The sequence below is a fragment of the Aotus nancymaae genome, unplaced genomic scaffold (genome assembly GCF_030222135.1).
Source record: "Aotus nancymaae isolate 86718 unplaced genomic scaffold, 86718_ANA_hifiasm-v0.15.2.pri h1tg000072l, whole genome shotgun sequence".
Classification (NCBI taxonomy): Eukaryota; Metazoa; Chordata; class Mammalia; order Primates; family Aotidae; genus Aotus; species Aotus nancymaae.
The window spans coordinates 581,412-605,723 of record NW_026988487.1 but is presented as its reverse complement, the minus strand read 5'-3'; the positions used below and the strand labels follow the sequence as shown (position 1 = coordinate 605,723).

Here is a 24,312-nt window from a genome sequence, read left to right as displayed (position 1 = left end):
TGTGACGGGGATGCGTTCACGGGGAGGTCCTCACAGCCAGGCCCCCTGCCCTCTTGTCTCCTGCTCAGATCCGGGATCTCCCAGCACACTACTACGAAACGCTCAAATTCCTTGTGGGCCATCTCAAGACCATCGCCGACCACTCTGAGAAAAACAAGGTGGGAAGGGTCTGCATGGAGCCTAGGGGAGGCAAGCACAGGACTTACTGTGTGGGGGCCCTCAGCACTCACCGAGCTCCTGCAGGTCCAGGTGTGACGACTCAGGTCCCTCTAGGCACGCCCTCCTCCTATGACTGCTCCATCCCCCTCCTTCCCCCCCACCCCCCAGCCCACATCTCCTGAGTTTCTGAGGGCTGTCCAGAGGCAGGGAACCCTGGCCCCCCATATCCTATGCATTGCCATCCTCTGACTCAGCTCAAGCCCCTCAAATTGCATTTTCCTCATCAGACCCCTTATACCTTCTGGTTCTGCAGTGGGGAAAATGAGGGGAGTGGTAGGATTTTTTGTTTTTTTGAAACGAGGTCTCGCTCTGCCGCCCAGGCTGGAGTGTCATGGCGCTTTCTCCGCTCATTGCAACCTTCGCCCACCAGGTTCAAGTGATTCTCCTGCCTCAGCCTCCTGAGTAGCTGGGATTACAGGCACCTGGAAGTGATTGGATTTTTTCCCCAGGCCTAAAATAACCCCTGGAACCTCTAACATGTTTCTTATTGCAGGGTCTCCCACTGCCGGCATTGACCACTCAGGGCTGCCCTGTATAGGTGTGCAGGTTGGGCACTGCCAATGGCTGCTGGGCCTGGGGTGAATGGGGCCGAAATCTGGCCTGTGCTCTACTCATCTAGCATCTCCACGCCCATACAAGGAGGTGTCCACCCTTTCAGCTGGGGATGGGTCAGGATGTAGTTGCAGACAGAGGCCTCAGGGGCCCAGAGTGAGGGAGGACTGGGTTCAGGATGCTGGCCATGACCTGCTTTCCCTGCTGTCCAGATGGAACCCCGGAACCTGGCCCTAGTCTTTGGTCCGACATTGGTGAGGACGTCTGAGGACAACATGACAGACATGGTGACCCACATGCCTGACCGCTACAAGATCGTGGAGACGCTGATCCAGCACGTAAGCCTCTGTTCCGAGGGGGGCGCCCGGCAGCGCCTGGAGCCGGGGCCGGGTTCCTCTGAGCCCCTCAATCCTCAGTGTGGCAGGGTGTGCCTGAGGAAGGGCTCAGCAGCTTTAGAGCATGAGGCTGTGGTGGTATGTGCCCCCACAAATCCACGGGCTTCATTTCAAGGCAAGACAGGAATGGATCCTAGAATCCCTGCTGTCCTGGGATGTTGGGTCCCCCGAGGGAGAGTCAAGAGGCCCCCGAGCGTCCAAGATGCCTGGGGAGAGGCAGGGGAGGAGAAAGGGCAGGGAAGGTGCTGTTGGTGGAGGGCAGAAGGGGCAGCCTCAGAAGGTGGCCCCTGGAGACGTGTCCTGGCAGACATGAGCAGACGGGGGCCAAGGTCTGGCCTGGGCATTAGGCTCTAGTGAATTTCCCGGTTGGCCCCACAAGGTTTCGGGGAGGTAGTGGTGACATCTACGATAACGAGGGGTGGGTGGGGCAGGACATGGGGATCCTGCACCAGTGCTTGGTGTGTATTGGGCTGGTCACCTCCCTTCCCATGACTTCCTAGATGCTAACAGCCCTGGTCCTGCGGGTTCTTGTTACTGTGCATGGGTGGAGGAGAACCCAGAGTGGCCAGCAGAGGGCGCCGGAGGCTTTGGTCTTCCAGAGCCCAACCCTGAGGCAGCACCACTGCCTTCTGGGGCCGGCACGGAAGTTATGAATCATAGATTTTCCCTTTCCAATTCTTGTTACAACCCACAAAGGATGGGAACAGACCCCTCCTGCCAGGGGAAATAATACTGGCAGCTGGTCAGAGGAAGGGAAGCCACAGCCCCGAACCTCATAGACACTTTAGGGAAGGAAAGCTGGGCCATGTCACCCGCATTTTACAGAGTGGGAAACGGGCTCAGAGAGGCAAAGCGACTTGCTCATGGTCACACAGCTAATAAGTGGCAGCCCAGGATTTCACGCCAGGTCTGTCTGACCAAAGCCTGTGCTTTCCTCCCCGCACTAACCCAAAGGGCAGACTGCTGGGTCCCTCTGTGAGCTGACTTGGGAGGGAGAGAGGGGCCGGGGCAATAGGTAAGGTGGTGGGTGGCCGAGCTGTGCTAACGGCCTTGCCTGCCCGTCTCTCTCCTTCACTGCATGGTCAGGGCTTTGAGCCCCGGGAGGGAGGATCACAGCCTGCTGCATCCTGACACTGGGAACACCACTCCAGAGCTGTCTGGGAGGCCAGGACTGCCCTGCAGCATCGGGGATCCTGATGAGGCCTTGGGAAAGCTTACTCCCCAGGGTACCAGGGAGCCCCAGCGCCGCCCATGAGGGTGTGCTTTGCGGGCAGCAGCAGGGAAGAGTGGGCGTCTGGCCCTGTGCTACTAGAGAAGCCACTAGAAGCCCAAGACCTGAGGTCAGCTGAGGTGTCAGGAACTGCAGACTTCAGGGAAGGAGACCAAAGCCCCAAGGGGGAGTCCCTGCCCTGGGCAGGGTGGAGAAGGTGGAGTTTGTCTCATTTAGCACTGACCCTAGTGCCTGGCATGTAGTGGACACTTAGTGTTTGTGGAGTAAATAAATGAATGAGTGGGCCAGGCGTGGTGGCTCACACCTGTAATCCCAGCACTTTGGGAGGCTGAGGTGGGTGGATCACCTGAGGTCAGGAGTTCGAGACCAGCCTGACCAACATGGAGAAACCCCATCTACTAAAAATACAAAATTAGCCAGGCGTGGTGGCACATGGCTGTAATCCCAGCTACTCGGGAGGCTGAGGCAGGAGAATTGCTTGAACTCGGGAGGCAGAGGTTGCGGTGAGCTGAGATTGTGCCATTGCACTCCAGCCTGGGTAACAAGAGCAAAACTCCATCTCAAAAAAAAAAATGAATGAGTGAATTGCTAATTGAGGTTGTGTCAGGCTGGGCTTTTCTTTCTCTCTTTCTTTTCTTTCTTTCTTTTCTGGTTTTTTTTTTTTTTTTTTTTTTTTGACAGAATCTCACTCTGTGGCCGAGGCTGGAGTGCAGTGGCACAAATATGACTCACTTCAGCCTTGTCCTCCCAGGCTCAGGTGATCCTACCATCTCAGCCTCCTGAGTAGCTGGGACTAAAGATGCATGCCACCACGCCACCCGGCTAATGTTTGTATTTTTTGTAGAGATGAGGTCTCACTATGTTGCCAGGTCTGGTCTTGAACTCCTGGACTCAAGCGATCCTCCCATCTTGGTCTCTCAAAGTGCTGGGATTACATGTGTGAGCTACCTCGCCTGGCCAAGCTGGGCTTTTCTATTCAGAGAGTCATTCCCGAGAACTAACTGAACTGGTGGACTTCCCTTCTCTGCTGCCGTGGTATTTGGACATAATCAGCCCTGGATGACTGTTGAGGGAATGAGCCACCCATTCTGTGAGCCCCGAAAGCCTGCCCACCCAAGCGTCTAGTCCGGAGACTCCATAGCCAGGGTAGTGCTGTCACTTGTGGCAGCCAGACCAGTCTTGAGGTCGGAAAGAGGGTGGCAGCTGAGGGGTAAAGAGGAACGGTGGCTTGCCTGGGGCCACACGGCAAGATAATGGCAGAGCAGAGAGGAGAGCAACCCAGGTGTTCACCTCCCCATGTGCAAGTTACCAGAGCCCCTACCTATGTTTATGAAGCCAAATGGAACCCAAACAAAGATCACCCCGGGGCATTTGCTCAGGGACTCACTCAGCACACGTGGCGATATCTAATGTTTCTCAGCCTCGGCACTAGTGACCTCCGCGGCTAGATAAGTCTTTATCGTGGGAGGCTGTTCTGCATATTATAGGACATTGAGCAGCATCGCTGGCTGCCACCTGCTAGATGCTGGGAATAGCACCCTAGTTGTCATGATCGGAAATGTCTCCAGACATTGGCAAATGCCCCCTGGGGTGGGGGAGGGGGTTGAGGTCAGTGGCTCTGGAGCCAGCCTGCTCCTATGTGCTGTGTGGCCCTGGACAAGTTCCTTACCTCCTGTGCCTCAGTCTCCTCATCTGTAAAGTAGAGATGACAATACTGCTTTCCTCCCTGGGACGTGAGTGTCTGCTAAAGCACTCGCAGTGGTGCCTGGCAGGTCGTAAGTGCTGTGTGAGAATTGGCTGTCGTCATCTTCGTCATGGTCATTATTCCATGCAGAGACAGATCACCGTGCTAGGAACATAGAGATGAATGGGAGCCTGCTGAGAAGGAATATTGCCAGTAAAAGTAGTATCTCTTCATGCTCTGGGCTATGCCTAAGGAAGCCCCACAGAAGGACCCGCCCCTGCCCTGGGTGCAGGGAGTGCTTGAACTGTCTTAGAAGACCACAGTGAGAACTCAGCCAGGCAGAGCAGGGAGAAAGGGCATCCCAGGCGGAGAAAACGGCATGTGCAGAAGCAGGGTGGTGGGAACTGGTAACCTCTTACTGTGGATCTTCTCGAGGATTCCTCTCGAGAGCTGTGGCCACCCAGACGCTTCCTGTAGATGCCCTGGCTTGCAGAGTACTTCTGGGCACCCTCCAACCCGAGTTAAAGGCTGGCTTCTTTGGGCCAATCCTCAGGCTCCCTTTGGTCAGCCTGTCTCTGGAAGCCGTACCTTTGAATGAGAGCTCGCATTTATTATACATGAGCGATGTGTTGCACTCAGTGTTTTCCATACGGTATTTCTTCTTAATTCCCCCACAGACCTGGAAGGAGGTACTCACATCATGCCCATTTTAGAAATAAGGAGATAGCCTTACAGAGGGAAAGTAACTTGGCTAAGGTGAACTTGAACCAAGACGATTGACTTCAGAGCTTCCTTTTTTCTTTTTCTTTCTTTCTTTCTTTCTTTCTTTTTTTTTTTTTTTGAGACAGTCTCACTCTACCGCCTAGGCTGGAGTGCAACGGCACCGTCTCCACTCACTGCATCCTCCACCTTGTGGGCTCAAGCGATCCTCCCACCTCAGCACCCCAAGTAGCTGGGATTATGGGTGTGCACCACCATGCCTGGCTAATTTTTGTATTTTTAGAAGAGACGGGGTTTCACCATGTTGGCCAGGCTGGTCTTGAACTCATGACCTCAGGTGATCCACCTGCCTCAGCCTCCCAAAGTGCTGGGACTGCAGGTGTGAGCCACTGTGCCCAGCCAGAGCTTGCATTTTTCTTATCTTCTTTTGTTCTCTTCTGTCTCTTTCTTGTTTCCCTTCTGGCCTTCCTGTGGTGTTTGAGTTAATCGCCTGTCAGATCATGATTAATAATAACCGAGGCTTATGGCGCATGCTCAGGCAAGTCCGCTTGTTTCCCTCCTTCATTCTGGACCCACTCTGCTCTCCCCAGCCCCAGGCACCCACTGTAATAGCCTAATGTGTCCTTCCAGGCCACCTTCCGGTTATTGTAAATACATGGCTATCCTTAAATGTATATAATATTCTTTGTGTGTGTGTGTGTGTGTGTGTGTGTGTGTGTGTGTGTGTGTGTGTGTTTTAAAGAAGGGGTTTCTCCATGTTGGTCAGGCTGGTCTCAAACTCCTGACCTGAGGTGATCCACCTGCCTCAGCCTCCCAAAGTACTGATATTACAGGCATGAGCCACTGCACCCAGCCTTTCTTTGTGTGTTTTTAGTCTACACGAATGGGACTGTAAATTGCCTATTCCTGTTCTTTCACAGGTGTTGAGGGAAGTAAGGGGTAATTTTCTTAATTTTTTTTTTTTTAGATGGAGTTTCACTCTTGTTGCCCAGGCTGGAGTGCAGTGGTGTGACCTTGACTCACTGCAACCTCTGTCTCCTGGGTTCAAGCAGTTCTCCTGCCTCAGCCTCCCTAGTAGCTGGGATTACAGGTGCATGCCCCCATGCCCGACTAATTTTTGTATTATTATTTTTGAGACTGAGTCTCGCTCTTGTTGCCCAGGCTGGAGTGCAGTGGCACGACCTTGGCTCACTGCAACCTCTGCCTCCTGGGTTCAAGCGATTCTCCTGCCTCAGCTTCCCAAGTAACTGGGATTACAGGCGCGCGCCACCACACCCTGCTAACTTTTGTATTTTCAGTAGAGACGGGGTTTCACCATGTTGGCCAGGCTGGTCTTGAACCCCTGACCTCAGGTGATCCACCTGCCTCGGCCTCCCAAAGTGCTGGGATTACAGGTGTGAGCCACTGCACCCAGGCTGTCACTCTGTCAATTTCTAATGCTTATCAGTTTCTCTGTCTTCCTTCCACCACATCTAAAAGCCAAAACTGGTGGGGTGCAGTGGCTCATGCTTGTAATCCCAAAATCTACAAAAAAAAAATATTTTTTTAAATCAGCTGTGTAAGGTGGCACACGCCTGTAGTTCCAGCTATTCAGGAGGCTGAGGTGGGAGAATCTCTTGAGCCCAGGAGTTAAAGGGTGCAGTGAGCTAGGATCATGCCACTGCATTCCAGCCTGGATAACAGCAAGAGACCCTGTCTCAAAAATAAACAAATAAATAAATAGAATAAAAGCCAAAGTGCCTTAGTTACTTCTTGGAGCTTGCTCCAAAGTTCATCTCTTTACTTGCTCAAGTACTCAAGAGAGTCTTTGTGTAGTAAAGTTTCTGATGTCTCAGGATAACTTGATTTCAAAGCTGGTGCAGTAGTTCACGCCTGTAATCTCAGCTCTTCAGGAGGCGGAGGTGGGCAGATCACTGGAGGTCAGGAGTTCAAGACCAGCCTGGCCAACATGGCAAAACCCCATCTCTACTAAAAATACAAAGATTAGCCAGGCATGGTGGCATGCACCTGTAATCCCAGCTACTTGGTAGGCTGAAGCTGGAGAATCGCTTGAACACAGGAGGCAGAGGTTGCAGTGAGCTGAGATCACGCCATGGCACTCCAGCCTGGGTGACAGAGCGAGATTCCATCAAACAAAACAAAAAGAATAGCTTTATTTCACACTCAAATTTAAATGAGAGTTTAGCAGGGTATAAAATTCTAGCTTCTTTCAACACATTGAAACTGTTACTTTCTTGTCTTCTTGTATCTTGCCGCTGTAGGTTCCAAGTTCCTGTGATATGTGTTCATTTATAAGCAATCTGGATTTTTTCCTAGAAAACTTAGAATTTTACCTTCAAGATTCTCAAATTTCACAAAATATATTAAAGTGTGGGGGTCCTTATTTTCTCTCGTTTGGCCTTTATGAGAAACCTCCAACACCTTTCTCCTGGCATTTTCCTTTTCTGGGCTGGTACATGACGCCCCTATTGTCAGTGTGGCACCCATGTGTGGCAGGTGGCATGGGGCACACTTGGTTGTCACAGCCATGGACGTGGCTGGCACTGAAGGCACTCTGCCCCTCCCCGGCTCGCCGTGGGGAGGGTACCATAGGGCTGTGCCTAGGACAGTGTTTAGAGAAAAGCAAGTAAAAAGCGAAGCTCTCCCTGAGCCCACCTCCCATCTGAGGAGGCCCCTTCCACTCCAGGCCGAGTTTCCTCCCGCACTGGGGTCCCACCTTTTCTCTCCCCCAGGGTTTTACATAGTCTGTGGAGTCAGGTTCCAGGGCTGAGTCAGGTTCCCTCTGAGCCCTCTCTCGAGCCCCACCAGCCTGGGGTTTGTTGAGAGAGGAGCACCCCTTGCCGCTGAGTGGGTCCTCTAGAGGGAGCAGGTGGAGGAGCCTTTTCTTTCCTACACGGATTTCATCCCTCCCTTTTGTCTCCTCTGCAGTCAGACTGGTTCTTCAGCGATGAAGAGGACAAGGGAGAGAGAGTAAGTGATGCCATGGGCTGGGCTGGCGTGGGCCCCAGTCCTTGGGGGCAGGGCGGGCAGTAGGACTCAGGCCAGGGAAGGTCCCTGTCCTTGGGGGTTCCCCAGTCTGATGGAAGAAACACCCTCTCCTTAGGAGCCCCAAGTCCGATAGAGAGGCACAAAGCTTGCCTTCGGGAGGCTCTAGTCTAATTCGGGAGATACAGGGCTTGCTCAGAGGGAACCCAGTTCAGGAGTAAAGGCAGCTCCAGCCTCTGGGCTACTGGGAAGGACATAGGTTGGAGGGGCTCCAGTCTGGTGGTGGGGGACACAGCCCCTGCCCCCAGCTGAAGGGGCCGCTCTGGCCTTCTTGGTTCTGAGGTGTTGAGGAATGCACAAAACCGTCTCATAGGGGACATGGAAGAACCGTCCTTAAGAGCGCCCGGCTGGTAAGGGAGATGGTCCCTGCCCCGGTGAGCCAGGTTTGATGGAGGAGACATGGGCCCTGTCATCAGGGCACCCCCCCCTTCGGGGTCAGCAGCCTAGCATCCAAGGGCATGCCAGCTGACCCCTCCTCCTGTTCGCAGACCCCTGTGGGCGACAAGGAGCCTCAGGCAGTGCCCAACATTGAGTACCTCCTGCCCAACATTGGCAGGACAGTGCCCCCTGGTGACCCAGGGTCAGGTGAGCACAGGGACCTGGGTGTGGGGAGGCGGGAGGGTGGGCACTGTGTTCCTGAGGGTCCCAGATGTCTGGCCAGATGCCCAGCTTTCCTGTGCCACCCCAGTGGGGCCGTCCCCTGCCTGCCACCATGGAGACGGGGCTGTTGGGGGCCTGCTCCCTCCCTGGGGAAGTCCGGCTCGCCCTGTGCTGCCTCCGGTCTGCACAGGTGCCCTCCCCAGACCGGGTCGGAGCTTTGCTCACCCTCTCACTGGTTTCTTTCCTCAGCCTTTAATTTCCCATGGGCTGGCTGTGTCCTGGGCATGTTCCTCTTGATAATTTTTCTTCCTTTTCTCCTTGCACCCCCGCCTCTCCCTCCTCCTCTCCCTCGCTCTCCTTCCATCCCCTCCTCCTATCCTCCCCTCTCCTCCTCCAGCGGACCTGTTGGAGATTTAAAGGGTACAGTGCGGTGTCGCGGCCTCGGTCACTAACAGTGGCGGGTGATTATAAGAAGGCTGGGTGGGCACAGAGGCAGGCAGAATACCCCAGGCTGTGAGGACCCCACCCTGACATGCCAGTTACCCCTGCTTGCTAACCGCTTACCCCAGCAGCCCATACCCCTCCCATCCTAAAGCCCCTTCTCACTGGCCCAGGGCCCTCCCCGTCACCTGGACGCCTGGGCATCAGATTGCTGCCCTCCCGCAGTGCCACAGACCCTGTGGCCTCTCTGTGCCAAGCCTCACCACGCTGGTCATCTGGACAGGGACCCAGGCTCCCTGGAGACCAGCGATGCCACACCCTGAAGCTTCTCTTATCTCTAACTCCTGCCTCAGTCACCCCAATGGGCCGCCTCTTCCTGCTTAAGAAACTAGGGCTCTCAGTCCTGTTTGCAGGGCCTCTGGCCCTCTCATGGCAGAGGACAGATGATTGTGCTCAGAGACAGTTGAGTGGCCACTCCCTTTATGGCTGCAGCCACTGACTCCTCCCCCACCATGGTTGTCCCACCCTTTAGTATTTCTGTCGTCTCTGACAGAGGCACACAGGAGCTCCCTAGTCTCCAGAGGCAGGCTCAGGAGGGGCCAGAAGATGTGGGGATGGCCCAGCAGAGAGGGGCCCCATGTCTCTTCTAATCACCCGCCACCCCCGCCCGCCCCGTGTGTCGTGTGTGGTTGCCCATCTTGCTTTTCTCACCTTGTGCAGGGGGAGGGGTCTGGAGAGGGGGCATCTAACTTGCCTGCCCGAGAGTGTGGATTAACCGCACCTGCCCACTATCCTTTGGGACCCCAGGAGGCCCTTGGACCAACCTGCTCCCTCTCTAGCCTTGGAAAGGACCTGCCAGGACATTTTCTGGTTCCTTCTCCACCCCAGTGATATTAAGGGAAGGGGACCCAAGTCCCTTAGAAGTAATGATTTTAGTTTCCTTCATAGCTCTGGTTATAACTGGGGAGCCCGCCCATGAGGGTCCCCAGGAGAAGAGGCAGGGTGACCCCCGGTGCAGAGGTGGAACCTCTCAAGGCTCTAATCACCAGCCCACTCCACCCCCTGCGTCCCACCTACTTCATTTCTGCCGTTGTATCCGTTATTCACGTGGCCCTCCACTGTCTCGTGTGCTGGGGGAGATGTAGGGCCCCCTCTGTGCACTGTGTGGTCTCCATTTCTCCAGAGCATCTGTGATTTGCTGTGTTTCACTGTGGTGGTTTCCATGGACTGCATCTGATATTTGGCATTTTCTCTCCAGTGCTTCAGAGTAACAGGGACGGGATGGGACAGGAGGGGAAAGGGAGAAGAACCAGGCTAAAGACAATGCCCCCTTGCCCTTAGCCATCTATAAATGTGGGGCCAGTGGCTGGCAGCCTGATGTCACTTCCTGCCTCTAGAGGAAGTGGCAATTAACATCACTTTCTGCTCCATCCCTCTTCCTTAGAAAGTGACATCAGAAGTCCATCATACTCTTAGGGCCTGGGGAGATCTCATGTTTCAGAATTCCCTGGTTTCTGAAGCCTTTGAGGAGAGGGAATTGTAGGCATAAGATTCAGCTTTCTTTTTCCCTGATGCAGTTTTCCTTTTTCTTTTTCTGTCTTTCACCAACAGATTCTGCCACCTGTAGTTCAGCCAAGTCCAAGGTACGTATGAAGGCAATTCTCAAGGCTTTTCCCTCCACAAGCCAGCCCACTTTGGTTTTTGTTCATGGGAATTGAGGGAATGGCAGCTGGTTGATGGTCCCTGGGAGGGAAGGTGGGAGGTACTGAGTGCTCAAGGGAAGCTGAGAAGCTGCTTACCTTGGCAGTGTTTGGTAAGGCGTCTGGTGTAGTAGAAGGGCCTGGCCTGGGAGTTACATGACTGCAAGGCAGTGTGGCTCAGTGGTTAGAAGCACAGACTCTGGAGTTGGACAGTCCTGGGTTTGAGTTCTGGCACCACCATTTAGTAGTTTGGGACATTGGGCAAGTCACTTAACCTCTTTCTGAGCCTCAGTTTTCTCATCTGTAAAATGGGGATAACAATACGTATGTGGGGTATTATAATAAATAAATATTCTTTAAGGTCTTTGGAGAGCCTAAAACAAAGAGCAGGAAATAAAGAGAGGAGCAGAAATCTATGAAACTGAAAAGAGTCGAAAAAAGCAATGAAACCAAAAGCTAGTTCTTTGAAAAAAAAAAAAAAAAAAAATGAAATTGACAAGCCTCCAGCCAGACTGACAGAATAAGAAGATGGCACAGATTATCAGGGATGAAAGAGGGACATCACTACACCCTTAAGTTATTGAACTTATGGGCATATGCCCGTAAATTCAATAACTTAATGAAATAGACCAATTCGTTGAAAGATTCAAACTGCCAAAACCCAAGAAAAAAAATAGATAACCTGAATAGTCCTATACCTCTCAAAGAAATTGAATGTGTAATTTAAACCCCCCCCCCACAATGAAAACTCCAGGACAAGATGGTTTCACTGGTAAATTCTACCAGATATTTAAGGAATTTTTTAAATCTTAAACAATTTAATAATTTTTAAATATTCTAAATATAATAGTATAATTTAAAATATTGGTATAATATGTATTTATTTGAGATGGAGTCTCACTGTTGCCCAAGCTGGAGTGCAGTGGTGTGATCTCAGCTTGCTGCAACCTCAAGCGATTCTCCTGCCTCGGCCTCCCGAGTAGCTGAGACTATGGGCGTGCGCCACCACGCCCGGCTAAGTTTTGTATTTTTGGTAGAGACAGGGTTTCACCATGTTGGCCAGGTAGGTCTCAAATTCCTGACCTCCTGATCTGCCCACCTCGGCCTCCCAAAGTGCTGGGATTACAGGCATGAGCCACCACACCTGGCTGGTATAATATTTAAGTAGTTATTTTAATTATATTAGAATTATTTAAGTGCTATTTAAATACTTATTTAAGAAATAATATCAATTTTCCACAATCTCTTTCGGAAAGTAAAAGAGGGTGGCTGTGCACTGTGGCTCATGCCTGTAATCCCAGCTGCTCAGGAGGCTGAGACAGGAGAATCGCTTGAACCCTCGAAGAGGAGGTTGCAGTGAGCTGAGATAGCACTACTGCACTCCAGCCTGGGCGACAGAGCGAGACTCCATCTCAAAGAAAAGAAGAGGAAGAAACACTTTCCAACTCATTTATGAGGCCAGCATTACCCTGATACCAAAACCCAACAATGTTTTTGAAAAAGATAGGGCTAATTCATTTGATAATACCACAAATACTTCTTGAACATCTGCTCTGTATCAGTACTGTGCTGGGTACTGAAAATATAAATAATGAGCCAAACAGATAGGCTCCTGCCCTCATGAAGCTTAGCTTCTAATGAGAGACAGACACTAAGCTAATGAACAAATAGACTGTCTGGCAGGTTTGGGGGTACAGTGGAGGCAGAAGCCAGATGGAACAAGCTAATAAAGAGAGGGAGGGAAGAGAGCATGCATAGACCACTCTGTTGAGAAGTCCGACTGTGAAGACAGATTTACAGAGCAAACATGGGAAAATATGGCTTGAGGGAAGCTTTCATTAAAAGATGAACACAGCCAGACGTAATGGCTCACGCCTGTAATCCCAACACATTTGGAGGCCGAGGCAGGAGGATCCCTTGAGCCCAGGAGTTAGAGACCAGCCTGGACACCATAGTGAGACCTCAACTCTACAAAAAATACAAATATTAACCAGGCCTGGTGGTGCATGCCTGTAGTCCCAGCTACTCGGGAGGCTGAGGCCGGAGGATCATTTGAGCCTGGGAGGTTGAGGCTGCAGTGAGCCATGATCATGCCATTGCACTCCAGCCTGGGCAACAGAGCAAGACCCTGTCTCAAAAACAAAAGACAAAAGCACATATTTACTTGCCAATGGGAATGATTCAGGTGAGAGAAGAGAGGAGAGAGAGAGAGAAGCAGCCGGACCCTGAGCCCATGAGGCAGCAGTAGCCTGTGCTCCTGGCAGATGCATCAGCAGGTGGAGTAGGAAGAAGGAGGGGCAGGGGCACACCTGCAGGCAGTGTTGGCAGCAGGTCATTGGGGCACCCCCAGCTGATGGCTCTTTCCTCAGCGAAGTGGAAGGTGAGGCCCTCTGCTGAGCGTGAAGGTGGCAGGGAAAGTCAGTAGAGAGAAGGAAGTTTGAAATGAGTCCCATGAAGCAAGGCAGATTTCCTGAAGGGGCCGAGGAGCATCATGGGCAGGTTGAGGCCTCCAGTCTGCAGCCCCTTCTCAAGAGCCAGCACTTTGCCCGGCAGCCCTGGCTGCCTTTGGGCCTGGCTTCTCCACAGTCCCCTGAGAGCCCCTTCTGGTCAGATGTCCTCCTTTGCTTCCTGTGACCCCACCCCATCTCCAGTGGACTCAGCTCCAACCTCCCCAGAGCTCACAGGCCAGCACCTCCCTGAAGCCGCCTGGCTTGAAATTCTTTCCTCCTGAGGCACTAGCGGTTACCACTTCCCAGTCTGGGCCCTGACTCCTGTGTTAGGCTGGGAACTCCTGCAGAGGGCTTCTCAGTCATAGGGCTTGAGCAATAGAATATGCTTTTCAGAGAGGACGTCTATACTGTAAACTGACTCAGAGACTTCACTGAGGTCATCACTATCGCTAGCGTGAGATGAAAGAGGAGGAAATGCACATTTACTAGGTGTCAGCCACCATGCAGAGAACTTTTCACAAACATTGGTTTCATTTCATTTTTACGGAAGACTCTTGAGTTTTGTACCATCCCCATTTTACAGATGTGGAAAGCAAGGCTCAGAGAACTTAAGTAAATAGAAAGTTGACTGGGCATATTCTTGGGCCTCAGGGAGGGGAGCTGTTTAGGTGGCCGCCTTCCTTGGTGGTGCTCTGGCGTCTGAGTTCTGATCCTCTGCTGTCAGGCTTGGAGTGTTTCTTGATTTTTCTGGCATAGGGACTGGCTCTGTCCTGAGCCTGAGCTGAAACCAGCAGGCCAAGCCCCTAAGAAATGGAAGCACGGACCAGGCTGCTGGTCTCTGAAATACAGTGATAGGTATAACTGCGGCAGGGACAGGGACGTTCAGTTGTGTGTGCCCTCGTGGTCTCAGTCTCATCTACTGGGGAGACCAGGAGTCGGAGTCAGGGAAGTGGGAGGCACCAGGAGAGCCTGTGGCCTCCTGTCTCGGCTGTAGGGAAGGGGCTGCCTTGGGCACCAGGGTCTGGCTCCCCCGCTAGGCTGTGAGCGCTGAGGTTGGGCACAAACCCTGCAAGTGCTGGACACTCATGATTGCCAGCATCTGTCTCCTTTGCCTAACTCTAAAACCCGGGTCAGTGATTGTCAAAGCGTTCCCTGGAGCCGCCGTGGGGTTGTGACCACAGCAGTGTGAGAGGACCAAGCGGGCAGGGACCCCAGCTCCCACGGCCTCAATCTGAGCGGCTCATGGTTCCGTCTCACATCGTTGGGTTTCTAGGGAGGATTCCATTTGGACAGAATGCTCCCAAGCTCATAAAAAGCCACTGTTGTAGATGTGACAGCTCCGTCTCTAGTCTTCAGGCTGTGTCCAGGACACCCAGGCGTTGTTGGTGCCCCGAGTTACAGCCACATTCCAATTGTGCCTCCCTGTGTGGATGGTTTAGGCTGTGTGGGTAGGAGTGTGGGCAGTCTCTTAGCTCCGTGGCGGGTGGAGCGGAGCCGTCTAATGCTCAGAAGCCTCCCTTATCATCTTTTGTTTTTGAGACAGGGTCTCACTCTGTCTCCCAGGCTGCAGTGCAGTGGCCTGAATACAGCTCACCGCAGCCTCTAACTCCCGCCTCAGCTCCTTTAGCGATCCTCCCGCCTCAGCCTCCTGAGTAGCTGGGACTACAGGCACACACCACCACTCCTCGCTAATTTTTTGTAGAAATGGGGTCTTGCTTCTTTGCACAGGCTGTTCTTGAATTCCTGGCTTCCATGAATCCTCCTGCCTTGGCCTCTCAAAGTGCTGAGATTACAGGCATGAGCCACTGCACCTCACTCCCTTTATCTTAACAAGTTCTTGGGGAAGGGGACCACTTTTGTCTTCTCTGGTGGTCTCTCACTTACCACTCAGCTTTCTTAACTGCCTGCGGTAACCCCCAAGCACCCCCACTGGTACAGGGAGAAGTCTAGCTCCTGACCAGGCTCTGTCTCATTTCCCCAGCCCTGCCTTATCCAAGTTCCTCATACTCCTTGGCCCCAACCCTTGCCCCATAAGAAACTTCATGACCCTGACCCCGAGGGAGAGCTGGCCACGTGAAAATGTTTGCATTGATAACAGATACTAGAACCCATCTACTTTGGGTCTCAGGCCCCTTCAGGAATCAGAGGAGGCCAAGCATGGTGGCTCATATCTGTAATCCTACCACTTTTGGAGGCTGAGGTGGGGAGATCACTTGAAGCCAGGAATTCGAGACTAGCCTGGCCAATATGGTGAAACCCTGTCTCTACTAAAAGTACAAAAATTAGCTGGGGGTGGTGGCACATGCCTGTAATCCCAGCTACTCAAGAGGCTAAGGCAGGAGAATCATTTGAACTGGGGAAGCGGAGGTTGTAGTGAGCTGAGATTGTGCCACTGCACTCCAGCCTGGGAATAGAGCGAGACTCCATCTCAAAAAGAAAAAGGGAAGTTATGCACCCTTGCTCCAGAAAGACAAAAATCCTATAGCAAGTTCAAGGAGTTCATGGACCCCCAAAACCCACCCAGAGACTCCAGTTAAGAGCGCCTTCACCAGAGTAGTTGGGCTGGTGATTAGCTTGTTTGGCAGGTGTCAGTTCAGCCATCATCAATAATGCCTTTAGTCATCACTGATACCTAAGTTTAAAGTATCCAACAATATGAATAGTTACAATTTACTGAGCATTTGCTGTATTACTGTGCTCAGAATTACTAATCCTCACAAATGCCCTGTGTGTTAGAGACAGGATTGTCCTTATTTTGCAGTTGAGGAAACAGGCTGGAGGAGCTTCTCTAACTTGCGCCAGGTCTCACAACCAGCAAGTCTCCCGCTCCGGAGCCTCCCCTCTGAGACAGAACCTGTTAGAAGATGAGGCCTGCCCTGGGTGACTGTGCCCGGCTATGAGATTAGAGCTGGAGGGCAGGGTGGGTGTAAAGTCAGCTTAGGCTGCTGTAACAAAATGCCATAGCTAGGTGCCTCAGACAACAGAAATTGATTTTCTCGCAGTTCTACAGGCTAGAAGTCCAAGATCAAGGTGCCAGCATGGCTCAGTTCTGGTGAGGGTTCCCTGCCTGTCTTGTAGATGGTAGATGGCCACCATCTCTCAATGTGTTCTTGCAAGGCAGAGAGAGACAGAGACTGTGTGTGTGTGTGTGTGTGAGAGAGAGAGAGAGAGAGAGAGAGAGAGAGAGACTCGCTGTGTCCTTGCAAGGCAGAGAGAAAAGAGAATGAGCGAGAGAGCACAAGCCCTCTGATGTCCCTTCTTATAAGGGCACTAATCCCATCAAAAGGTCCCACTTTTGCCTAAACCTAATCATCTCTCAAAGGCTCCATCTCCAAATTGGAGGTTAGGGCTTCAACATGTGAGTTTAGTGGGTACGCAGTTTAGTCCATAGCAATGGGTGAAATCAGCTAATCACTAGCTGGCGGAACTGGGCTCATAGCTGTCTGGGTCTCTGAGTGCTGCACTGGCCAGGTTTGTAAGCCCACCCCGCAGGCCTGTGCCTGATACCTGGCAGGTGCTCAGGGTGTGTCAGATGAATACACTGGATGAAAGAAAAAGCTGTGGGCATGGTGGCTCACGCCTGTAATCCCAGCACTTTGGAAGGCTAAGGTGGGAGGACGGCTTGAGGCCAGGAGTTCAAGACCGGTCTAGCCAACATGGCTAAAAATACTAAAAATTAGCTGGGCACCTGTAATCCCAGCTACTCTGGAGGCTGAGGCAGGAGAATTGCTTGAATCCAGGAGGCAGAGGTTGCGGTGAACCGAGATTTTGCCACTGCATTCCAGCCTGGTGACAGAGGGAGACTCTGTTTCCAAAAATAATAATACTCTAGCCGGGGGCAAGGGTCCCCTGTAGGCTCTGCATGGAGCCCCTGACTGCACTTGCACACCTCTGGTGACAGGGAGCTCAGTCCATCATAAGATTGCTGTGACAGGGAGCAAATTCATTATAGTGACCTACATCCAGGTTCTTGTCACCTCCATCCATTGCTCCTGCTGGCCTCCTGCTTTCCTGCAGTATATCTTGGATTAACTCCCTGATCTCTCTGTGAATATTCTGACCTCTGTATTCCTTGGAAGAGAAATCAGTCTGACTTCATTGCTTCTGGAAGCAGCTGGGATGAGAGGGTAGTGTGATCAGATGATCCCAGTGGCCTCTTAAGTCTCTCAGAGAGCACTGGCCAGGAAAGAAAGCAGTATTGGCCACCACATGCCCCAGGCTGATTGTAGCAGTGCAACCACATTGTACAACTCCAGGGGGCGCCTTCTGGAGTCATGCAGTGTGGGCAACCATGGCCCAGGAGCCACATGCCTGTGACTCCTGAGTCCTTGACATGCTCTGGCTTTCTCAGAACTAGTTAACGTGAGAGAGAGGACAGTGGCTGTAGTGGCCACAAGAGGCATCTGGGTCTCCGTTCATTATTACACCACGGCTGAAACAGCAGGTGGTCTGTGAGGAGGGGCTGAAGGTTAGTGTGACCTTGTCAGGTCATTCTAGCCCAAGACAGGAACCAGTCCTAGCGTCTGCTTCTGCAAGGCTTCCTGTGTTAAGGGGATTTCATTCACCAATTGTTTGTTCATTTCACATTTATTGAGCACCCATTATGTGCCATGAAGAAACAACCAAGTCACAGCCCTTGCTCTTAAGGAGCTGAGTTCGATGAGGCTGATGTGAGAAAAGCTAGGAGCATAGTGAGACTACAGGAACATAGGGAAGTGATCTCCCATCTCAGGAGAGGGGAGGGCTAGGAGGTTGCTGTACAGAGGAAGCCACGTTTGAGCTGGGCCTTGTAGGGTGAGTAGCAGCTTGTCCAGCGAATAGGGCAGAGGGACATTAAGGGCTGCCAGCAATGTAACAGTGTATGTCACATCAAAGGAAGGGTTTCCACAGTGAAGGCTGGGTTAAGGTCAGGGCAGGACAATAGGCTGGGTAAGTTGGGACTGGATTGTCAAGAGCCTTATGTGCTGAGCTGGGGGAACGTGTGCTTTATCCTGGTGAGTGCTGGGTCATGCAAGCTTCTGAGTAAAGCTGGGTGAGGATCAGATTCCTGCTTCAGAATGGTTGCTCTGGAGGAGGGGCCCAGGCTGGGGCAAGGGTGGAGGCAGGAAACCCTGTCAGGAGGGGCGGGAGGGTCCAGAGAGGGCCTGCCAGAGGAGAAGGAAGAGTTGACTTTGGGAGCCATTTCAGAAGAATCCAGGACTTGGCTGTGAGTGGTGGGGAGAGGGAGGAGTCACAGGACTGCCCTAAGGTGAGGAACGTGAATGGAGGCAGTTTGGGGCAGGGGTAGGTAGGACGCTGTGGTTGTGGATAGGTTTTAGGAGCCTACACACACCCAGGTAGAAATGGATTTGCAATGGGAAGAGTAGTCCTGGAGCGCAAGAGAGTGCAGTGGTGGAGAGGGAGGGATAGCAGTGTTGCTTGGGAATGGTGTTTTCTAGGGAACATGAACAGAGAAGGCAAAGGGGCCAAGAACAGAGTCCTGGGAACACTAAGCCTTAGTGAGGGAAGGGGCGGGGGGAAGAAGAGCCTCTCCTCTCCCAAGAGGCAGAGGAGAGGCCAGAAGGGAGGATGAAAACCAGCTTTCAGAGGCCTTGGCCAGCAGCAAGGGCCCTCCTGGGAAGTTGTGAAAGGCCAAGGCCCCACAACACACAGGGTGTAGCAGTGAGGGCTGGTCCAGGTGAGAACAGGGTATGAAGTTGCCCAGCTTGGCGTTGGAAATCAGTTTGGGAGCGGCTCCGATCCAAATCATGACACCACAGGGGATCTCTCAGCCACTTTCAGGGGAAGAGCTGGCCAAGATTGGGGATTGGCCGGGTGGGGAGCTGGTGGGGTCCTGTGGAAAGGGGAAGATGTGAACTGGGGCGGGTTTGAGGCCTGTAGATGCTGAGCAGGTGAAGGCAGGTTTCCAGTTGGTGGCCGGTGGAGAGGAGGTGGGGGACTTGTGGTCAGAGAGCACACCTGCCGGGGCTCCGGGGATGACACCCCAGGGCATGTGTTAAACGGATTCAGGCTGCCAAGCGTTATTCACTGTGGAGAGACTGTCATCACCAGAACCGTGTCTTAAGGTATTTAGCCAGGCCTCGATAAGGAAAACAGAATAGAAGGGGGCTTGGGGAGACCAGCCTGGTTCACAGGAAAGAGCTGAGAGCCTGGATTTGGGCCCTCGTGGGTGCTGCGCTGGCTGCAGGATGGGGTGCGGGGGTAGTCTCTGGACGGAGGGCGGCACAGGGCTGGAGGAGGAGCGTTTTATGATGCGGACTGGGAAGAGCGAGTCGGCCCAGGGCCGAGTCCCGGCGCCCCCCGCATCCTGACCTGTCTCCCGCACAGGGCTCGTGGGCCCCCAAGAAGGAGCCGTACGCCCGGGAGATGCTGGCGATCTCCTTCATCTCGGCCGTCAACCGCAAGCGCAAGAAGCGGCGGGAGGCGCGGGGGCTGGGCAGCAGCACCGACGATGACTCGGAGCAGGAGGCGCACAAGCCCGGGGCGGGAGCCTCGGCGCCGGGGGCTCAGGAGCGGCCGCAGGGGCCGCTGCCGGGCGCCGTCGTCCCCGAGGCTCCTGGACGCCTCAGCCCCCCGGCGGCGCCCGAGGAGCGGCCGGCCGCGGACACCCGCTCCATCGTGTCGGGATACTCCACCCTCTCCACCATGGACCGCAGTGTGTGCTCGGGCGCAGGCGGCCGGCGGGCGGGCGCAGGGGACGAGGCGGACGACGAGCGCAGTGAGCTGAGCCACGTGGAGACGGACACGGAGGGCTCGGGGCCTGGGGGGCGCCTGGCGCGCCGGCCGTCCTTCAGCTCGCACCACCTCATGCCCTGCGACACTCTGGCGCGCCGCCGCCTGGCCCGGGCCCGCCCGGACAGTGAAGGCGCGGGCCGGGGCAGTCCCCGCGCCCCGGAGCCGCCCGGCTCGGCGTCGTCCAGCAGCCAGGAGTCGCTGCGGCCCCCGGTGGCGGCGCTGGGCTCGCGGCCCTCGCGCATGGAGGCGCTGCGGCTGCGGCTCCGCGGCACGGCCGACGACATGCTTGCCGTGCGCCTGCGGCGGCCGCTATCGCCCGAGACCCGGCGCCGCCGGAGCAGCTGGCGCCGCCACACGGTGGTGGTGCAGAGCCCGCTGACCGACCTCAACTTCAACGAGTGGAAGGAGCTGGGTGGAGGGGGGCCCCCGGAGCCTGCGGGCGCGCGGGCGCACAGTGACAACAAGGACTCTGGCCTCAGCAGCCTGGAGTCCACCAAGGCACGGGCTCCGTCGTCTGCGGCCTCGCTACCGCCCATGCCCGGGGACCCTGGGGCTCTGCAGAGCCAGCCCCCACGCCGCTCGGCCGCCTCCCGCCTGCATCAGTGTCTGTGATCCCCACCTCCCGTGCCGCTTGGGCCCCACCCTTCCCCACAGCCCTCCGGCCTGCACCCCCTCTTCTGTGGCCCCTGGGTACAGGCCATGTCTCTAGTTTGTGTGATGGAACTGGCAGGGGGTGGGCAGAGGAGAAGGCTGGAGCTGGACCAAGAGTGAACGGAAGGGGGTTCCAGAGAGGGTGGGGGCTGCTGGGGAGGTCTGTGTCCCTGCGCACGTGCACCCAATGGGTCCTCCTGAGCCTTTCTGTGGCTGCACTTGGGGACCCTTGTGGAGCATGGGTGTGGCTAGGGAACCCCTAAGTTTGACTAAGGAAAGATCCTGGGTGATGCTGGCTTTTTGCTTTTTTTCCTCTGCCCTCCCCCCCTCATTAGCTCTTAAGTGGGGATGTGTGTCTGTCTGGAGAGAGGAGGTGTAGGGTGTGTATGTCCACGGGGGGAGGGGCTTGTGTGTGCAAGTGTGTGTGCAGTCACTGTCCCAAGGTGTTTCCAGTAGCGACTTCCGCCCCTCTACCCCCACCCCGGTCCCCACTTTGCCCCCCCAGGGCTCCCTGCCTTTGATGCACAAAGGATCCTGCCCTCACTCGTCAGAGCCAGAGAAGGGGGCTGGGGCCACCCCCAGGAGGCAGGCCTGAACCCCTCACCAGGGTGATTCCCCAACAGCCTCAGTCACCCCCTGAGTGCTTTGACCAGGGCAGCTGCCTATTCTCCAGTTTGGGAATGAGGGGTCCAGGGTCCCCCTTGCTGGTATCCCTTTTTTTTCTTCCATCTGTGCCTGTTCCTTCCACAACCCAGGCACACAGAAGCCCACCTTCTTCCCCTTAGGAGAGGGGATGGTCAACACCCCTGGTGTCTCTGTCACTCACACACTGCTTTATGGGGTCAGAGCTGGGCTGTTCCTGTTGTAAATAGAGCTCCAATCACCAGGCCGGCCCCCACACACCCTCACTCATTCCAGGGAAGCCCAGGTGGGTGGTGAGCCTGCTGCCACCTCTATCAGTCCTCTTGTTTTATGCAAAGATTTACTGTAAAGTAAATTTCTTTCCCTCCCTCCCCATCCTTTTATTGTAAATACTGTCTCTAAATGTGTAACATACTATAAAGAATTTATAAGGATTTTTAAAGATGTTTTGCTCATTTACAAAAGTGTTGTAACAGTGTTGGACAAAACCTCCCGCCCCACGTCCGCATGGCACCTGTCACTGTGTCCTCGACACACCTCTCTGGCAACAACTAAACTTTCCTGCTTCTGAAAAGTCCTGTCTTTTAAAAGTACAGTCTACAAAGATCTTGGAAATAAATGGCCTTCCTTGAGGCATGAGTCAGCTGTCTCACTTGTTTTGGAGGGAGAGGGTCAGAGTGGGGCTGGGAGACAGGTACCTGGCCCGGGGAAGGAGGGCAGTAGGGACTGGACCAAGTGCTGGCAGGGTGGATGCACGCTTCTTCCTGGCCAGTGACACAGGGACAGATATGAGTTGGAAGAGTCTGTGGCCCTCATTGCTGTGGGAGGTTTCCAGGCACACCTGCTCTCTGGATTCCTACAGAGCCCAGGCAGGTGCACAGGCACCTTCTCAGGCCTACCTGGAGCTTCACAATGGTTCCAGCCGTCCTTCCCACAGGCAGGAGGCTTGGGCCAGCTGTTGTAGGCACTCCAGGCCCAGGTGATATTGCAAAAGGACAGGATAGATCTTGCCCGCTGTCTTCTTCACATGTATAAAGCTTACAACATGGTGTGAGCGTCCTTCTGTGCGGGTGGTGACTTTGTTGTTACCCCAGCCAGTTTACAGGCTGCCTCTGCTGAGCCTAGTAGCCTTCTGTAGGAAGACCAGGTGACAGTCATTAAAGGAAATCTAGGGAGGGCTGGGGCTGTGGCTCATGCCTGGAATCCCAGCACTTCAGGAGGCCGAGGTGGGAGGATAGCCTGAGCCCAGGAATTCAAGACCAGCCTGGGGAGCATTGTGTAGCCCCTCCCCCCACCTCTATTAAATATACACACACACATATATATACATATAAAGAGAATCTAGGGAGGAGTCCTGGAGCTGGGAAGAGCTCAGTTGCTCATTGAATCCTATGCCCCACCCTCCCAAGTTGTTTCTGTTGGGCAAATGAGCTTATAGCTAGTGTTATTGTAGGCTCTGCACCAGCTCAAGGGCTTTACATGTCTTAAATCACCCACCAACACTCTTTTGAGCACAGCACCATTGTTTTCTGCATTTTATATATGAGGAAACAGGCACACAGCAGTGACATAAGTTGCCCAGCCCAAGGTCACATAGCTAGTAAGCTGTGGAACCGGGATAAGTTTATGTCTAGAGAAAGGACATAGGGACGGGATAACAAGCCCACTGAGCTGCCACCTCCGGACTGTAGTAGACTGAGAATGGATCAAAACCCTGTGCTCTCCTTCAAAAATAAAGGAGGAATAGACCTGGCATGGTGGCTCATGCCTGTAATCCCAGCACTTTGGTAGGCTGAAGCAGGGAGATCCTGAGACAGGAGTTCGAGACCAGCCTAGCCAACATGGTAAATGAAACCCTATCTCTACTAAAAATACAAAAACTAGCTGGATGTGGTGTTGCATGCCTGTAGTCCCAGCTACTCGGGAGGCTGAGACGGGAGAATCACTTGAACCTCGTAGGTGGAGGTTGCAGTGAGCCAAGATTGCACTACTGCACTCCAGCCTGGGTGACAAAGTGAGATTTTGTCTCAAACAGGAATGAAGATGGCCGGGCAGGGTGGTTCATGCCTGTAATCCCAGCACTTTGGGAGGCAGAGGCCAGTGGATCACCAGAGGTCAGGAGTTTGAGACCAGCCTGACCAACATGGTGAAACCTTGTCTCTACTAAAAATACAAAATTAGCTGGGTGTGGTGTCGGGCGCCTGTAATCCCAGCTACTTGGGAGGCTGAGTCAGGAGAATCCCTTGAACCCAGGAGGCAGAGGTTGCAGTAAGCCGAGATTGTGCCACTGCACTCCAGACAGAGCAAGACTCTGTCTCAAAAAATAAATAAAAAGACCCAGTTTATGAGGAAGATAAAATGACTATAAACATATATACTCCTAACAACAGAGCCCAAAATACATGAAGCAAAAGCTAATGAAACTGAAGGGAACTGAACTGAACTAGACAATTCAATGTAATAGTCAGAACTTCAATACCCCACTTTTTTTTTTTTTTTTTTGAGATGGAGTTTTGCTCTGTCACCCAGGCTGGAGCGCAATGGCATGATCTCAACTCACTGCAGCCTCCTTCTCCTGGGTTCAAGGGATTCTCCTGCCTCAACCTCCCAAGTAGCTGGGATTACAGGTGCCCACCACCACACCTGGCTAATTTTTGTGTTTTTAGTAGAGGCAGTGTGTCATCATGTTGGCCAGGCTGGTCTCGAACTCCTGACCTCAGGTGATCCACTCATCTTGGCCTCCCAAAGTGTTGGGTTTACAGGCGTGAGCCACCGCATCTGGCCAACACCCCACTTTCAATAATGGATGAAACAATGAGGCAGAAGATGAACAAGGAAGTAGAAACCTTGAACAACGCTGTAAACCAAGACCTGACAGACATCAAAACACTCCACGCAACAGCAGCAGAATACACGCTCTTCTCAAGGACACATGACGCAGTCATCAGGACAGACTATATACTAGGCCTTCAAACAAGCCTCAATACGTGGAAAAGGATTGAAGTTATATAAAGTCTGTTTTTCCAACTGCATTGGAATTAAATTAGAAAATGACAACCGAGGAAATTAACAAATATGTAGACTTTTTTTTTTTTTTTTTCACTGAGACAGGTCTTGCTCTGTCACCCGGGCTGAAGTGCAGTGGCATGATCTCGGCTCACTGCAGCCTCCACCTCCCAGGTTCAAGCGATTCTCATGCCTCAGCCTCTCAAGTAGCTGGAACTACAGGAGTATATCACCATGCCTG

The 24,312-nt window shown here is 53.4% G+C and overlaps 1 protein-coding gene across 2 annotated transcripts in view; it reads left to right on the top strand.

Moving 5' to 3' along the window:
• ARHGAP23 (Rho GTPase activating protein 23) overlaps positions 1–20,453 on the top strand; it is a 91,140-nt gene extending 70,687 nt beyond the window's left edge. The window contains exons 19-25 of one of the 2 annotated variants that reach the window (XM_064367476.1): positions 69–158; positions 984–1,109; positions 7,730–7,771; positions 8,335–8,431; positions 8,844–8,866; positions 10,499–10,530; positions 19,365–19,413. In XM_064367476.1, coding sequence (XP_064223546.1) covers positions 69–158; positions 984–1,109; positions 7,730–7,771; positions 8,335–8,431; positions 8,844–8,863 — 375 coding nt within the window. In that variant the 3' untranslated portion in view covers positions 8,864–8,866; positions 10,499–10,530; positions 19,365–19,413. Of the gene's footprint in view, positions 1–68; positions 159–983; positions 1,110–7,729; positions 7,772–8,334; positions 8,432–8,843; positions 8,867–10,498; positions 10,531–19,364 lie in introns of both variants that reach the window. The other variant, XM_064367475.1, reaches the window with a different exon arrangement.
• The last annotated feature ends 3,859 nt before the right edge of the window (positions 20,454–24,312 follow it).